Raw genomic sequence first — 19,250 nt, 5'->3', positions numbered from 1 at the left:
ACACTATCACAAACAATAGTCAAACTCGAAATCGAGGACTGAAACAGGAACACCAAATCATCCATACGACAGGGTCCTACTAAACAAAGCAAAACATGCCATTTCATAAATTAAAGGCGAATACATAAATTAAACTTGCAAAGCAATAATCAGAAAAGACCATATATTTCCTCAATTTGATTTAATCATTAAACAACGATCAAGTTTTCTACAAGATCTAAAACAACTTACAGTCATCTACCTTATCAAGGGATAAGTCGTTCTTGGTTTTCTAACTCGTTAAAATTCAAACAACGAACAGGCAAACTAAGCCATAATGAGTTTTAACCAATTCATATGAATTAAACTCAAACAACCATTACTCAACTAAAATAAGATATTTTTAATCTCCAACAAGCATTATTAACATACCGGTCCAAAACTGACCTCTACAGTTTCGTAATATCAATGATCTTCCAATAACATATTATTCTCTAGAATTTTTTTTTAACTAGTACTACCTCGATTAGCCAAGTGTTCTAATTAGCTAGCAGGTAGGATCTAGGTTTATCAATCCAAGATCAGACAAAATATAATCAACAATATTCAATTGCGATAATCAATAGTTTTAGAACTTAAACAGAAAAAGAGCATAAGTCATGAAATGAGATTGGATAATGACTAACTTACAAACTCCATTATAGAGTTAATTAACATTAAATTATCGTTTATCATCCTTTTGCTACCTTAATCAAGATTAAGAACTAATTGATACTCAACATTTAAAATAACCTACATTAACATGATATTACATATTATTTGCATTTTCTTTTTTTTTGAATGATTAAAAAAAATACACATTAAAGAAAAACATTTAATAAATCCCTTTTTCTTTTTTTTTAAAACCAAAGAAAAACGCATTAAAAAGCTAGGGCGAGGGCGCCATGCCCTAACCCTAGCCGCTGCATGGCAACCCCCGGGCGGCAGCACCACTACGGTGCCTGCAGGCCCGTGGTGCCCTGCGGCCACCGCGGACCTGCGGCCACCACAGTGCCGCGGCCGTGGTTACCAGCACAGGCGAGCAAGGGAGGAGAAAGGGCTGCGTGCGGGGGGGAGCAATCGGGGGACACGCGGGGGAAGGGGAGGGGAGCGGGTGGAGCTCCGCTCCCCGCTCTCCCAACCCCGACCCACTGTTACACGCACCCGCCCAGACCAAAAATATAACGTTTAAAAATTTTAAATAGAACACATAGTCCGGTTTTCATTCCCAGTATGAATTTGATAAAAAAAATCAAATTTGATTAAAACGCCCAGGTCGGTGATGGCGCGTTAAAACATAGCGCTAAATATTATTAAAAAAAACACAGTTCGAAAATAGAATATATTTCTTTAAAACAAAGTTTGGACTTCATCAAACGCCCATCAAGAAATTGGTAATGAATATAAATTCCGATTCAATAAGAATTCGTTTTAACAAGGGACTGGTTCGGTTCAAACGAACTGGGTTTACTATCATATTTCTTGATGGTTTGCTCATTCCATTCAAACATACAAGGGTTTCAAACGCCCAAAAAGAAGAGGAATTAACAGCACCTCTAAATCACTTCCAGCCAAGCTGGTAATTTACCAAATCGATCCATAAACATGACATTCGAAGGAGAATTTAAATCCAAGATAAAACCCCCGTTTTCATTTCAACAAAAACTAGAAAAAATGAGAGTCGGATTCTACCTGATCTCGCGTTCCTGGCAAGATCGGCTGAAGAATCCCCATCTCAGCTGCCAAAGCCTCCCATTTTCCATCTCCACTCCAAAACTTCCCAAAAATGTCCATCCTCTCCAAATTTCCCAAATTGGGTTATATGGAAGAGTTGACCGAAAATCTTCTATTTTGGGAATAAAAATCTTTATTTAAAAATAATACTCAAAAATTAATTCTTTTCAACAATATCAACAATATAACTTGCTTTCCAAATCCAAAAACGATTTCCTCATTTAACAATTTTAATCTTTCAATTCAAATAAGCCAACAGAACACAATTAACTCTATGGCGACAAAATCTAAAACTTTCTTTTTCAACAGCATAAATATAATGCATTTAATATTCCAAATCAATCATTAAATCGAATCTACTCCAAATTAAAAACGAGCAATCCAATAACGGAAACCAGATTAATTTAATCCATTAATCACTAATGCACAAATACATAATTAAACAAGATGATTTACTAAGGACTAATTAATCAAATTAACCAATCACGCCATGCACGCAAACCGAGAAGGTCAACCAAACAGACGACTCGCAAACCCAAACCAACTAGGGATTACCGACGGTGACTGGCGATGCCCACTGGAGCACGACTAAGGTCGACTAGGGTCTTACGACCACCTAATCCAACTCTAAGGATTAAAAAGAGGTACACTCAAACCTGCAAAACCAGGTGACGACGAACCTCGCACTCATGCGACTTCGTACCTGAAATCTCCTGCAACAAAAGATCATACATGCATACATTTATAAAATCTAATGAAAGCGTTAGTCCGATACTAAAATCACGAAATAGGTACACTGAATAACCTGCATACAACTAGTGTGAGAACCACATCAATAGCTATGCGTTAAATCAAACATCTGACACTAATCAAGATTAAACCAAAGTTAGAGATCGATTACGGTAGGGGTACTACAATAGGACCTATTATGCCATTAAATGATATAATAGGACTAACTATGGAGCTATTATGCAATGTCATGGCATAATAGGACATATAATGCCATCATGGAATAAAGTGTCCTACTATGCCATGACATGGCATAATAGGTCCATAATTGGTCCTATCATACCATGACATGGCATAATAGGACCATAATAGGACCTATTGTGCCATTTCATGTGTAATAGGACCTATTATGACATGTCATGGAATAATAGGACCTATTATGCCATAATCATCCCTTAACCTAGCTACCTGTTCCTTATCGTCCTTGTCATCCTTGTCATTTCAATAACCCACCTTCCAAAAATTGTCATCCTTGCTTCTTTTTTGACTTGTCAAAGTTCTCTTCATCTAACACTTATTCAAGTTATGCTTAATTCTCTAGCTCTATTGATTCTTTCATTATTTTTTTAAGTCAAACTTTCATCCATAATCCCACCTTATTTCTCTTTCATTGATTCCTTCTAAATACTTTCACCTGATAACTTGCTAAATATTTCCCATCAAAGTTTGAGAATTAGAATTTCTTTCAAAATGGTACTAGGTATAAATCAAGCCTAAACTTTGATATCTAAAATTTGAAGAGTAATGTTAATTACTTAAGGTTATACATTTGGATTTCCCTCTCTTAAAATGAATTTTTAGTTACCCCAATGTCCAGTAGCTCAAATTATGGTTTTAATTATGTTTTTTGTCTAATCCATAAAATTTAAAACATCTCGCCTATTTTTTTGATTTCCCATAACCCACTAGAATAGCCCAAAAGGCCACATGGTCACCTAAAAATTATCCAAGGCACTAAAAAGGTACCAATAACTAATAGTGGTAACTTTTGTATTGCCTAATGAGGATTAAGAACAATTTTGGTACATATGTGATTTAATGAATTGGAATGGTGGCTTGCTAGAAGCGGTTAAATTTTTTTGTTTATTGGTTGAAAGGCCTAATTCCTAATAAAATAATTCCTAGAAACATGTAACCCAAGTCTCACAAATTCAATATTGAAAGATTCAAAGTCCACTTGAAATTTACTATAGTGGATCAAATCTTACTACAAGTAAAGTCTCATGATGTCTTAGCAGTTTTCACTATGGATTTCATGGATTCATTGACTATCTTGCATGTATATGGTGATGTGATTGGTGAGAAAACTAACATATCATAATGCAAAGATATTGATAGTTCTAGTATGGTTTTTGATGTCAGGATTGCATTTTTGAGACAACATGGTGCAAGATGCAACATTTTTTATAATGGCATAATATGTCCTATTATTCCATTACATGGCATAATAGGTCCATAATTGGTCCTATCATACCATGACATGACATAATAGGACCATAATGAGACCTTTATGCCATGACATGGCATAAATGGTCGTATTGTACCATTTCATGGCATAATAGGACCTATTATGGCATGTCATGGCATTATAGTAATAGGTCCTATTATGCCATGTCATGGTATGAGAGGACCAACTATGGACCTATTATGCAATGTCATGGCATAAAAGGACATATTATGACATCATGACATAATGTGTCCTATTATGCCATGACATGGCATCATAGGTCCATAGTTGGTCCTATCATACCATGACATGGCATAATAGGAACATAATTTGCCATCATGGCATAATGTGTTTTATTATGCCATGTCATGGCATAATAGGACTTACTATATTCCTATTATTCCATGACATGCCTTAATATGAAATGATGGCATAATATGTCCTATTATGCCATGACATGCCATAATAGGTCCATAATTGGTCCTATTATGTCATGTCATGGAATAATAGGAAAATAGTTATCAAATCTATAACATTTGACTATGTCAATGGCTAATTCTTAATGAATATTCATTTTTTGAAGCTCTCATTACGAAATTAGAGATATTATACAAGAGGAGAGAATTAAATCCCTCTAATATTGGTGTATAAAATACGAAGCCTTTGATTTACCAGATGGAATATCTAAGTAGGGTCATCATGAATGAGGACCCTTGAGGTTTACATTAGAGCTATGGATGACCTTGACCTTGGTAGCCCACCCCTTCCATGTGTAAGAATATATGTCTTAATGTCGAGTTCACACCATTAGGGTGAATGAAGTTACAATGTTAGGACTTTTAGCATAGAGGAAGAGCACTTGGTCAAGAAAGTTGATAATCATTATAAAGTGAAAGAAAAAAAGGTAAAAAACTATTGAGATTGAGACAGAAACTTTATGATAACTCATACACTAGCGTCTCTTTCATAATCTTTAATAGACATGATTACACATACGTTTGTTAACATTATCTATGCTCAATAGCATATAGTTCATTTTCTCTATTCGACACATTTGAGAGGTCATAGTTTGACTTTATTATGCCATATCATGGTATAATAGGATATATTATGCCATGATGACATGATATGTCCTATTATGTCATGGCATGCCATAATAGGTCCATAATTGGTCCTATTATGCAAGGACCTATTATGCCATGACACATGCCATGATATTTCATTTTGGTTTTGGTTTTGATACATCCATTTAGTTTCTATTTGGTTTCGATTTGGTTTTGGTTTTGATTTCCATTTAGTTTGGGTTTTGTTATGATTTGGTTTTGGTTTTGATATTTGTGGGATATCTTGTATCTTGTAAATTTGACATTTTGTTTTGTTAACTATCTAGATTTGGTTTTAATTTGTAAATTTATTGACTTTGGTTTAGTGTTTAGGGTTAACTATTGAAGAATATTTCAGATCAAAATTAAGAATTTACAAATGTAAAAACAAATTTACTTATAGGCTACTTTAAAACAAAACTTAAATAATGCTCAAAAAACAAGAAAAATATACAAGAAAATTAAAATATGTGAAAATGGATGATCAAATGTGTACTTGGGATAGTGGTGGAGGCTTGAAATGGAGTCCATGGCATGGGGGCCCATTTTTTATCTCCTTTTCTCACTACAGTTGTAGGTAAAAGTGACAAAATGCGCTCGAAAAAAATGGGTAAAATCGGATTTAAAAATGGGACCCCATTTCATTTTCAAGCGGGCCCCCATTTGTCCCATTGAGTTTCTCCTTGGGCCCCCGTTACTTTTTGCCTCGGGGGCCCGAAGAAAAAATAGGCTAAACAAAGAAAAGTGAAATTTGCCTAAATTACTATTATAGTTTAAATATTGTGTTAGCCCTAGTTATTTGTTTCTCAATTTGAAGATGTAGTAGGAAACCCTAGCTCAAAAGATGGCTCCCTCACAAAAAAATTTAGGGCGAATTGAATACATGAAAATGAATCTTTATGATGATTTCTTGGACCAATTTAAGTCATCGACAAATGATAGATACCAAGGGTAGAAATTTGTGAGTGTAAAAACCCTAGTAGAAGGGTTAACTCAAAAAGCATACCGCTTGGTGGATGTTATGATACCAATGACCAGATTAGAGATGTTCAAATTATGGTATAAACAGAGGAACTTGCATTCCCCACTATCTAGTCCTTTGCAGTATGCTTTGTGTAAATTAGTGGTGTCGGGTGTCTTCATGGATGTCGACCTTCTCAAGGCTATTACAAATTGATATGACCTTGTCTTGAGGGTTATTAGGGGAAATAATGGAGAGACTTTGTTGACCATCAAAAGGGAATAATTCCAGAAGATTTTTGACCTATATGAACCATCTGCGAACCTAGTGTAAGTAGACCTGAATGAGTTAAAAGAAGAATACTATAAAATGGAGATCATTAGAAGTAATTTTCTTCCAATGTATTTGGCTAGAGTAGGAAACACAACATACCACATTGGCCCTAGCTCAGAGGAGCCATTCCCTATTGGTTCTTTTGCGCCCTATTTTCAGGTTACCTTTTTCTATCTATGTCAGGTATTGGATTTCAATCCAATTACAGTTATGCCACCTTATTTCATGTACATGGCCATGCAAATTCAACATCTAGATTATACAGTGGTCTTTTTCTCTCTGTGTTAGGTATTGGCTTTCAATCCAATTATAGTTATGCCACCTTATTTCATGTACATGGCCATGCAAATTCAACATCTGGATTATACAATGGTTTTTTACTTCTCTCCATACCTTGAAGATAAGATTCATGAGGGGTTACAAGATATTAAAAAAGAAGTGGCTAGTGCTAAATTCTTCTAGTATTCCTTTCCCATGCATATGCTCCTATTTAGGAACGTAGATTACGTTGAAGGTACCTTGAACCTCAAAAGGAAAATTGATAACAAGGAGATTCAAGTGCAGGTTTGGAGCTCGGATATACCTTGGGATAGATAGGAGGCTAGCTTTGTAATATTTGACAACAACTTTTCTTCTAAGTTGAGGCCAACGTTGACAGTAAAACCACCGAGGATCCCCAAGGAGCTGCATGATTTTTTAAGGCCCAAAGAGAGGTTTCCAGTTGGCAGGATTGAGCACAATTGGGGGGATTTCTTCCCTAACTCTGTAAGCACTATTATCAAAATCTATGGTTTCTCTGGACATTCCTTTGAGAATGGGGTTTTCTGAGGTAATGTGGCAGATAGGGTGTATTCATGACAAGGAATTAGAGGGAAAAGGCAAAGAAACAATTTCCCCTGATTACACTATCATCCCTTATTTTGTAATTCTGCAAGGAGGATATGAACATTTTGATAAATTCTTTGCACCATATTGTTTAGGGGTGAGCATAGCTAGACACAGTGATCCTGAGGGTTTTTACAATATCTTCAAGACAAGAATAAAAGGAGGTCTATTGCCTCATGAGCATAACTTTCCTAAAGATAGAATTATAAATGAATTTGATCCCATGATTTAGGAGTGGAGAAAAGATAACAGGATAATCTTCAGAAAGTTAGGGGCTACAATTCAGAAAATGGATCCAAGTTATGATCCAATAAAGGATTTTACTCCACTTTTTGTTAAGGTTGATTTTGTTATGAATAATTTTGATGAATTGAATCTAATTTTGAAGGAGAATAAGGTCAAACTTGAAGAAGTTCATGGCCGACAAGTTGAAAGAGGGGATGTACATCATCCAACACCCATCATTATGGAGGGATCAACTCTGATTCAGCAAATGGGGATGCAATAGTCAAGCTCATGACCAACTTTGTCTCAAAGAGTAGGTGGCATGGTAGAAAGGAGACCTGTTCATGAATCTTCTCAAAAAAGAGAAAGAGAAGAAACAAATGATGAAGAGGAGAGCAACAACGACAGTGGAAGGTTAGTAAGGAGAAAGGTTAAAAAGATAATGAGTACAAATCTTTCCCTGAAGATGCAAATCAAGCCTTTTAAAGGAATCAAGATCATTAATCTTGAAGACTTAGATAGAAGTCCTTCACCATCACTTGTTCCCTTTTCACCTATAAGGAATGGTGAAGAACAAATGGAGGAAGATATGTTTGTAGCAACAAGTGCAAAAATGCAAATTGGTATTCCCCTTTTTCCCCCTAATTTGGAATTGGACCTCACTCCTTTAGATATTCAAGTTAAAGCTTTCAGTGATGTAAAAAAAAAAGTGTGTGATAAGTTCCTTGAAGATGGTACTTTTGTGAGGAGCCTAGCCTTTTTGCAATTAGTATAGAAGATGAAGATCAAAGAATACAAAAGCAAAACTATTGAGAAAAAGGTCCAAAGTCTAGACAGGTCTGATCAAGAAAATCAGGAAGAGGTCAAGAATGAAATGATGGAAGAGTTTAAGGAAATCACTGTTGATGAGGGCAGGATGATTATAAGTCAGGATGGAGTCCTGATTTTACCATAATGGGACATAAAAGGTGCAGTGGCTTTTGATGCAATTAGGAAATCAAAAGGTCAGTATTTCAGTTTAGAGTAGGAAGCAAGGTTGACATTAAAAGGATCATATTTTGTAGTTGATTATGCAACTTTGGCAATATGGGCATTAGAGGAAGGACCTATAAATCCTAACATCAATGACTTAAACCCCAATTTGAGGGGAGGCCTTATTATAAAAAGAGCATCTGACACATGAAGTGTAAAGGCTACAAAATTGAATGTTGATGTTGTTAAGTTGGTACATGAGACTTCAAAAAGAGAAGCCTTGGCAAAGACGGAGCTGATGAGAAAGTTTGATAAACTATTCAATGATTACAATGTAGCTCAATAAAGGTGTGTGGAGTTACAAATGAGAGTGCAATTCTTTGAGCAAGGATAGATAAAGAATTTTGTTCATGCACTTACAGGGCCATCTAAGCCATCAACATCTAGGTCATCACTAGTAGTCTAGGAAGAAGAAATAGTTCAACCTGATATAAATGGTGGTATCCCTGGTATGTCATTAGTCCCATATGATGATGATGAGCCTGAAGCCACTAGATCAACTGAACCAATTCAGTCTCATCTTTTTGAAAAGATTGTTGAATTAGAAAATAAGCTAAAAGAATCAGAAGATCAATCAGCTGGACAACAAAAGGAAATAGTTAGCTCAGTGCTAACTCATTTAAATGAAAAAGTTGATAGTAGACTCAATAGTGTTCATGCCTTATATTCTTTATTATTTAATGCTATTCAAAAATTTGATGATGATAAAGAAGTGGCAATTCCTTTGTTTACAACATGGTTGCAAAGGGGAAATGAGCTCAGAATAATGTCCATGGCTTCTAAGTATCATGTTGAGAGACCATGTGCACTCCAACCAACATATTTGTTGGTAAAATCAATGCAGGAAGCCCAAATTTTGCTAGTAAATATAGAAAGAAAGGTAAGGGAACTAACAAAATTTTTTAGTGAGTTGAATCAAATGCTTTTGCAAGATATTAAGGATAAAGATGGGTCAGTCAAACCTCTACAATTTTGGAAGAAGGAGGCAAAAAGAGTCATCAGTAATCAGTTAGAGCTAATATGCGAAGGGATAAACATGGATATGCTGGAGGATAGCATGGATAAAATAATTCCCACAAGGTCATTGTTTGAAACTTTTGAAAGAGAGGCAAACCAAGTAGCTGTTAAATGCATTCCATATAGGGCTAAAGTCAGTGAAGTCATGAGTTTTGACTGGCCATCCGATGAAGAGTATAGTGCATGGAGTAGGATGTATCTAAATGATGAATAAAGGTTGCAAACAATTTGATATAACTATTTTTCTCTTCTAGTGGTGGATATTTTTGTATCGGTATAACAGTGATCGCGGTAAAATTCATAATGAATTTTAGAGAAGCGGCCGCAGATTATGATCTTGTATGAACAAAATTAAGCATGGAATATTTTTGTAACAAAATGTAGTTGTATGTGATCATTTTGAGATGACAGGTGTCTCCTCTGGCCTAAAGCTTGTTTGCTCCCTTGTTTTTGATAAAAGGTTATTCAAGGCTATGAGACAGTGTTCCAATTTTGGTCCCTTGAGTGTTCCAAATTTCTAGTTCCAATAGCAAAGTCTAGGTGAAACAAATAAGTTGTAAAAGCTCATTTGTAGAGCAAAATAGAAAGAGTCGTGTGTCTTTTTTTCTACAGGTCCTTGAATGAGTTATGTATAAATTATATTTTGACAGAGACAGTCGTAATGTTCAATAGAAATATAATTCAAACCCATTTCTCTCTAGTGTATTTTTTTATCATATTTTGAATGAATAACATTAAGGATTTAATCATTCATTGCACTGTTGTGGTGTATGTATTTTATGTTCATGCATTGGTCTAAGGGGCCAATTAAATGCTTGAGTAGAATTGTAGAGTGTTAGGGATATTTGCAAAGATTTTGATAAGTAGTTTTGTGTTGTGGTTGCAAATATGATGTATTACAAGGCAATATTATCTTAGGTTTATATGTTGTTAGATAAATTCTGTCAGAATACATTTTATGTAGTATGAATTCATGTACCCAATGGAGTAAGACACTGATCGTAGCTTGCAATTGTCTTGGTGTTGATTTTGTGTTCGAAATCACTAGTTATTTGCTATGATTTGTTGAATATCATGATATTTTCATTTACATGTATGTTGCGAAGTGCATATAATCATCCCATGCTCCAAATTGGTTGAGGATCACTAAGGAATTTGCCATTCCTAAGCATTCTCCCTTTCTGTCGAGCCTTTACACGAGATTATCTGCTTTATTTTATGTGTGATTTGTGAGTACGGCGTAGAGATCACAAATTGGCATAGGGAATACCCTCTTGAGCTTTGTAGAGCCCAAAGTGTAGAAGGATCTTGTATCCTTGTTGAAGTTGGTCCAAGTTTGAAGAATATTAACAGTTGGAAGTGGCTTTCAATAGATATTTGGAGGACTCAGCTTTGTCTCTGCCCTGTGGCAGTGTAAACCCATTTTCGGGCACCAACAGCTGTAACCCAAAATCTATGCCACCTTGAGCTGGAAAGAAACATAGCCAAGGAAAAGGAAATCCAGGTTTTGAAAGGCATCCTAGAACCTTTTACAAAATATAACACTTTGAACTGCGAAACATGCAATCAAAGAATAGAACGAAACACAGAAGACAAGGAGGTTTTCAAGTTAACATTGTCGCAGGTGAATAGTGGAGGAGTGTCGTGCTTCGCGTTAATTGCAGGATTATCGATGATGGGGACACTGGTGCCCCTGTTCAATGGAATATCGAGGGAGAGCACGTCGCAGCCAATATTTTCATCCACAGCAGAAATGTGGAATGGGCGCTTTGCTATGCTCGGCCTCCTCGCATTGGCTTTCACTGAATACGTCAAGAGTGGACCGCTTGTATAAACACCATCATAGTTCTTTATATCCAAATATTGGAACCTCTCACATGGCATTCCATGTTCCAGTGGAGTTTTCTTGTACTGTTTAGCATGTCATACAGTTCAATTATACAAGACCTTGTTAGAAAGGTAGAACATTTAATGTTAGAAAGGTAGAACATTTAAAACCTTTCATCACTACTAATAATAATATCACTTTCTTCACAACTACCTCAAAATCATGAAGGGCAGTGATGAAAATCTGTCATCACAGTTCTGTAGAAACTATCTCGTTATTTCTACCACATGCCAGCATTAAATATGCAATCTGCAAATGTCGAAGAAGTAGATGAGTGTAGAAGGTCATTATTTGGTGTAAGATAAAATTAATAAAAATTAAGTTTTTCTATGCAGCAGCATAGTTGTGTAAACAGTTCTATTCCTGCGTGTGTATTTTTATGTAATTCACCAGCAACAAGTGATGTCAGAGCTAGGTTTGGCAAAGCGAGTCACTAAAGGAGGTTCCAGAATATTTAAAGCCCCTACTAAAAATTGTTATCAATGCAACGAGAGTGAAATTTGTCAAAATTAAGTGTAAGGTTCATGACGTTCCTTGGGAGTAGATTTGAAAGAGTTCAAAAGAGATCAGTCAAAGAAGATTGCTTCCATTGAGCACAAAAATAAATATATAGAATTTAAGGAAAATAATAAACATCCATGCAATAAGGCCCTCACCTGAACATGATCTAACTATACACTATTATTCACAAACCCAGATGTAAAAAGTTTATATGTTAGGTCTAGGCCTTAGGAATATCCCAATGAGCACAAATTGTAAACTAGAAAAAAATTTGTGCACCCAAGGATTAGGGATAGAAAAAATAGGGCATTGGGGTGCTAATGGATCCACAATCTGGGAACAATAGTGTCCATATTGTAAGGAGGGGAAGATCCAATAGAAAGAGTCTCTTGAGAAAGGATGTGGGAGCAAGTAACATCTTTAAAATTGAACATTATAAAAGGGGCCCCAATCAAAGGGGACCCATAATCAACCTCCAACATAATCTAAGAGGAAATAAGGGGGAAAATTTCAAGAGGAGGAACTGTAGGATGGACATGTGAGCCATCCTCACACATAAGTAGTAGAGATGCACTAGGGGCAACAAGGGGAGATAGGAATCCTATACACAAAAAAATTAAGATTGGAGATTGTCATTGAGAAAACCCTATATAATCTCAAGGGTAGATCTAGCACCAAGAAACCAAGAATCTAGCTAATTTTCCTAAAAAATCATCATTAGGATCAAAATCCCAAGGGACATCTACATATATAGCACCCCTAACTCCACCCAAACTGGAGTCCCCAAAACAAAGACCATGACTACCACCGAAAGGAAAACTAGAGGCTCTGCAAGCTACCCTCAAACTATTCAAGCAAGCTTCAGAGCAAGATCGAAGGGAAGAAGAACCAACCTCTATGCCTTTAGGGAAACTCGTTGAGAAATTGCCAAGGATATGTTATGTAATAGGAGTGGCTACCTCCTCTCTCATACCTTCTATCACCCATAATCCACAATCACGGTTCTTGAAGATCCCAAAGTAGGATATCTTCATCTCCATCCTATTCACTGCCTTCATCCTCACCATCACCAAGGATTGCTCCAGACCTATTGTCATTACCTACCTTAGGTAGGTCTTTCAAAATCATTCTCGCCTTCACCTTCATCATTCCTATCCTTGCAAAATGTTGAATATTGCTTTGCTCACCATTTGGATTATCTTATTGTTATTACTCCTAGATTAATTAATTATAATAATCAAATTTAGAAAATGCTAAACTATAGATACCAAAACCTAACTTCAATGTTGAATTATAAAACTACATGAGCCTAAACAAGAATATATCTACATTCATAATATTAAATTTTAATCTCCTATTAAATTTAAGAAAAAATGTAAAAGAGTTAATGAACTTGTTAACAAATAGAAAATAAGATACAATAATAAACTGAAATATAATTTTTTAAATTATAGTGATAAATTAATGAATAAATTGAATATGTTAAGAAAAATAAAAAATATTAATCCAATTAAATATGAATTAAGAAGATTGTAAATAAGAAAACTAGTAAGTGAAAAAGGATATATATCATGACACATGTAAATGATATCCAAACAATTTATATCATTATTACATGAAGAATTAGTATTATCAAAAGGTATAATAATTGCAACAAGGACTAAGGAAGGTGTAACATTATCTTATAAAACAACATCCCTAGATAGATAATTAGAATATAGGGTTATCTCGTCATTATCATAAGTTAAAGCATGGGAGGTTGAGTGCTCAAAGGAAAAATATCATCATGTTCATGCATTTGATAACTATCATTAGACATGTGTGGAGTAACAAAATGAATCTAATGGACAAGTGAACTAGTTATCCAAAATATAAGGATAGTTGATAGGAACTACCATGAAAGAAGAAAAATAAAAAAAAATGATGAAATAAGACCTACATAGATGACATTCTCATCCATCAAATAAAAATACATAGAACCTAGCAAGAGGGAGCTAAAGTCAAATATATTGTATGAAGAAATTAAAATTGGTAATACAAGTATGAATAGAAGATAAAAATAAATGTCTATGAGAATGCAGTCAATGATGTAACCATAATGTGTAATCAAAGGATGATAGGGTAAGATGGAGAGAACATACTATAAAACTCTAAAATCTAATACAAATAAATAAATCATACATCAATATAGGGTGTATCAAAACCTTATTTAGGTTTCAAACAAAGGATAGATAGTAAAGAAAAATATGAAACTCTATTGTAGAAGTTTTCAACTCTAAGGCTAAACCCTAAATGAGTGTAAGATAAGTCAGGTTCACAAAGATGTAAAGAACATAAATGTTTTCCTTAAAATATGTAGGACTATGGAATAAATAAAATTATTAATGAAATAATTAAGATTCAAAAATGAAATGAGGCTAATCATTTTCATATATAGAAATAACCATAAAAATTGAAATGATAGAATATGATAGTTAAATTAAAAATTATTGATGGAATATTATTATTGATATCAACAATCGATTTACCTTGAGAATGTTGTGCTTCGTGTTAAAAAAATATTCATTGATTTAAAACTAATAAGACTCTTTTTTCTTTATATATATTATCTTAAATGTTAACTATCTATTGCTATGGTTCACATCTATGTTACTATGAAAAAATGTACATTTTAATCAAACTTGACAAAATTTCACAATAGCAACTCAAAATACTACAATATCAAACCTATGTTGAATCAAACCTCTATAGAATACATATTCCCATATACAACATAAAGTACTTGCAATAATATAAGATGGGGTGGTCAAATGAAAGCAAGAGTAGAATAAATTAAATTTGTAAGGCATGCATAAATAAAAGGTAATAAGACAGATCTATGGGAATGTAATAAATGAAATAACCACAATGTAGAATCAAATGTTGAGTGTGTAAGCATAATGTAAAGATCATCCATAAAATCCCAAAATCTAATGTAAATAAACTAGTAATGATACAAGAGTATAGTTTATATTCAAATCTTATTTATCTTTAAGAGAATGGGTATTTAGTTAAAAAATAAAAGATGAAATTCTAATGTAGAAGTATTAAACTTTAAAGATAAAACTTAAGGACTGTAACTCAAATTCACAAAGATTTAAGAAAAATAAATAAGTTCCTTAAATTATCTAGGGCAATAAGAAAACATACAATCGATGAAGAAATAATTAATCGAGGTAAAGAATATGGGGCTTGTCATTATCCTAAAAATAAATAAATACAAAACTTTAAATAATTGGATGTGAAACTTAGATCAACAATTAATTATGGGAGAATGTTTTTTATTATATTAGAATGGAGAAGGCCCTGAACCTAAAAAACAACAAAATTAGAGTACAACAACAAAAGAGGTGGCATCAAACAACCAGACAAGAAATCCCAACCAATTGTTCCTCAAAAGTAAAAAAAAATTAACATGACTGTATAACTAAACATACCAATATTAACTAAGAACCACCTTCCAAGCATAGTAAAAGTAATTCGAGTATTAAGAAGATTAAGAAATTTAACTATAGAGACAATCATCATAAAAGTCTTTTTTATGTGGCATGCAAGCCTCATACTATCAGATATACTAAATACAACCACTACTATCTTAAGCAGAATATTAAAAAAATCAGAAAATAAGAAAAATAACTTAATCATTGTTGATCATATCCTATTTTTGCTGATGTCTATTAACCTGATTCGCCCAAGTATCCTCCTGATTCTCCTCCCTATCTTCAATGTCCTCATCCATCTTCCCTTCCTTTTCTAGATTTCTTGCTTTCTTCTTTATCTTTCTTTGTCCTTACATGAACCCTATTGCAGCCTGTAGTCATCATTTTTTTCTTCCGAGTTCATGGTTCTCTCCTTAAGCTCCATAATCTGATCCTCCAAGTTTTTGCTACTTTCTTTGTCTGTTGGAAAATCCAGTGAGCAGGGAACCATCTCCTCATCCTCTTCAGGATTGGAAGGTTGTGAGTTATGGTCAGAATCCTCCATGACCTCCTCAGATTCATTCTCTCCTTCCATCTCCTCCTTGTATTTCTCTTCTTGTTCCTCTTCTTCTGCTTGGAACTCTTCATCCTTTGAATCCTCATTGGATATATCCTCCATGTTGTCAATAAATGATTTTCCAATCCTCTTGAGGATTGGAAAGCTATGAGTTATGGGAGAATGTTGTGCTTGGTGTCAATAATTGACTTTCCTTTGTTAAAAAAATTTAAGTCTCTTTTTGATGAAGATATTTGATCCTAAATATTAAATATATATTTCTCTAGTTCATTATATGCTTGCACACTTCATATTAACAAGTACAGACCAATTTTTTTTTTCTTTAATGTGCATATATTTGGTGTGATAGATTTTGCATAATATAATTCACTCTCTATGATGTCGATATCCAAGTTGATGTAGGATCAGGTGCTATTTATAAAAGTATTCTGAAAATATGTTCCTCAAAATATAATTTACAATGACAAAAAATAGCTCTATTAATGAAAAATAAATTCACAAAAAACATCTCAAATTTTTGTCGCAGTAACAACTCATATTCCCAAAATATCTTTCTATACTCGTTCCCCTGAAACGCTGTAGGACTAAGCAAGGTTTCAAAATAATATCAAAACTGAAACTCGAGTGAGCGATGTCCACCCTTGAAAAATTGGTAGAATCTTCACGTTGAGGAGGAGAGTAATGTGTGGAAACTTCATCTAAACAAATTTGCGGGATATTTACAAGCCACGTTTGTAAACTCACGTCATTCGCTTCCCTGATTCGGTCCATTTTACACAACCAAATTCGATCCTTCCCAAGCTATAAAACCAACAACGAGTCCTCAAGGAGATATTCTAAGTATCAATCATTCTTAAGCAACTCGAAAGGAAAGTACTCGCACAGAATTCATCTTTTCTTAGCACTCATATTCGATGGCGGCCATGGCTTCAATGATGATGAAAGCACCCGGAGCCCTTAACTGCGGGGCAGTCAAAACGAATAGTGTGGGTCATATCAGTAGATTGCCCAACAGTAGCCTCCAAGGTCAAGTGCATGGCTGCAAAGGTTTGCTATTTTGCTGTTGTTCGTTTAGCTATTTTGCTCTTTATTCTTAAAAAGCTCTGGCTAATGCGTTTTATTTTGCTACGTGGATCAGGATCCAAAGGAAACGTCCTCTACTGAAGCCGTTTCTCCTTCAAGCTCTACCAAGGTAAGAAACGCTCTAGATGCCTAATTTATAGTTTATTTATATAATGTGGACAATTTATCTGATATAGGAAATATGGAATCCAGGTGAGCACGAAATTTGGCGACCTGTTTGTGTTCTCAGGGCCTGCGCCGGAGATCATCAATGGAAGGGCGGCTATGTTGGGGTTCGTGTCGGCCATTGCAGTGGAGGTGGCCAGCGGAAGAGATTTGCTGTCGCAATTGAATAGTGGAGGACTGTCGTGGTTTGCGTTAACTGCAGGATTAATGACGGTGGGGACACTGGTGCCCCTGTTGAATGGAATATCGAGGGAGAGCACGTCGCAGCCAATATTTTCATCCACAGCAGAAATGTGGAATGGGCGCTTTGCTATGCTCGGCCTCCTCGCATTGGCTTTCACTGAATACGTCAGGGTGGACCGCTTGTATAAACACCTTAATATCTATTTCTATTCAAGCACAAGCTCCAGTATTGGAAGCTCTCACATGGCATTCCATGTTCCAGTGGAATTTTCTTGTACCGTTTAGCATGTCATACAGTTCAATTATACAAAACCTTGTAAAAATATTCAATCTTATACAATAAAGAAAGTTTGAGTTCAACGACTAGGGCACTTTACTATTTTTTGAAAGCTTGTTAAACAACAAATGCAATAAGATTTCTTAGCGTTTAAATACTCTTATACATTTCAAATATGTTCATAATAATTCAAATCAGTGCAAGAATTTAAATATCTGGTGAACTGGAAGATTTTTCATTAGTCTACTAATTTATGTAGATGTTCAGTCTTATCATACATCTATTAGTTTTACCCATGCACTAATTCATTAATACCTTCATTTTACAATTCTTGTGGCCTAAGTCATTTTGACATGCATAAAATTAATTATGTGTCTTTATATCCGATTCCTACAATTTTAAAACTCAAATTAAAATTTTAGTTTACTCATAATCATTTGTTATTTGTCAAAGCTAATTAAACACACGTTTAGATGATTTATGGTTATGTTCTTGTATTTAAAGGCAAATTCATTTGCATTCTTTTAAAAGTTGTGTATTGAAACTTATGTATCCCCATTTAAACTATATTCACATACATTCATTATTTAAATTTATAATATATTACAATCAATTTCCACGTACATCTAGACATTCACTCCATGTATTGAGATTATCATTTCACTATGTGAGTTTTTTTTTTCATTCGTATTCAAGATTGATCATATCATCTATTGGAATGAACCTAACATTTTAAACTTCAAATTTAAGTTCTTAGATCCTAGCCTCATTTATTAGTCAATATGAGCTAGCCTTGTGCATGTTTGTTAGATGTGTTATTATGTCTCTTCAAATCATTGATCTAGTTAATCAAATCTTCTAGATCTAAAGTTTCTAAGCAACATGAGAGATCAATCTTAGGTTTGCTTCTAGCTTTCACCAGGGTAATTGAATTTTTTTCATTCATTCTAAGGTCCTCCACAAAATTATATTTTTTCATTACACCACTATGAATAGATGACGGATAAAGATTCAATATCATATCACAATTTTATTCAAGAAAGTAGTATTAGGTGAAATAGTTTCACCTAAACTACATGACATAATTGTTTTTTGACAAAACTCTATAACATGAAACAATAAGTTTTCTATATTCTCATTTTGAAACATAGATAAGATTGAATTCACATAGATTGTTTTGTCCAAAATATTTTCGACCATTCATTAAAGATCAATGTTGACCTTTGGTCTCCCTCTTGATTTGGTTATAAATTCGGGCTCTCATTCTTCAATCGGCATCTGAGAATTTTACATCGTTATTATGCTAATATTGTGTTGCAGGTTATAGAGGAAATTTTGAAGAAGCTTTGCATAGTTAATTCATTAGTCAACTTAGTTTTCATTTAGATTTCTAGTTCATTAGCAACTTAGATTAATTTTTGTTATATAGATTCAATTTCTTGCATATAATCTAGATTAGCTTCATTTAGAGCTTTGATCATTTAGCTTGATAATCTCATTTGGCTTAATCAATTAATCTTGCATTCAATCTTGCATTTAATTATTAATTTTGCATTCGCCTAGTTGCATACATT

The 19,250-nt window shown here is 34.3% G+C and overlaps 1 protein-coding gene across 1 annotated transcript; it reads left to right on the top strand.

Moving 5' to 3' along the window:
- The first annotated feature begins 16,882 nt into the window (after positions 1 to 16,882).
- Positions 16,883 to 17,684, top strand: LOC131857836 (early light-induced protein 1, chloroplastic-like). The gene is made up of 3 exons (XM_059210578.1): positions 16,883 to 16,999; positions 17,107 to 17,160; positions 17,244 to 17,684. Exons 1-3 carry the CDS (start codon positions 16,883 to 16,885, stop codon positions 17,682 to 17,684), a joined length of 612 nt encoding a protein of 203 aa, XP_059066561.1.
- Positions 17,685 to 19,250: the final 1,566 nt, after the last annotated feature.

Source organism: Cryptomeria japonica, chromosome 8, assembly GCF_030272615.1.
Source record: "Cryptomeria japonica chromosome 8, Sugi_1.0, whole genome shotgun sequence".
NCBI classification, from domain to species: domain Eukaryota; kingdom Viridiplantae; phylum Streptophyta; class Pinopsida; order Cupressales; family Cupressaceae; genus Cryptomeria; species Cryptomeria japonica.
The sequence above is the reverse complement of the archived record's forward strand: the minus strand, read 5'-3'. Positions and strand labels throughout refer to the sequence as shown.

Bases quoted from the DNA above. Each gene is read 5' to 3' on its own strand.
- LOC131857836 (XM_059210578.1), top strand. From the start codon at position 16,883: ATGGCGGCCATGGCTTCAATGATGATGAAAGCACCCGGAGCCCTTAAC. The intron at 17,000-17,106 runs GTGCATGGCTGC...TACGTGGATCAG, and splicing joins ACAGTAGCCTCCAAGGTCAA to GATCCAAAGGAAACGTCCTC. The intron at 17,161-17,243 runs GTAAGAAACGCT...TATGGAATCCAG, and splicing joins CTCCTTCAAGCTCTACCAAG to GTGAGCACGAAATTTGGCGA.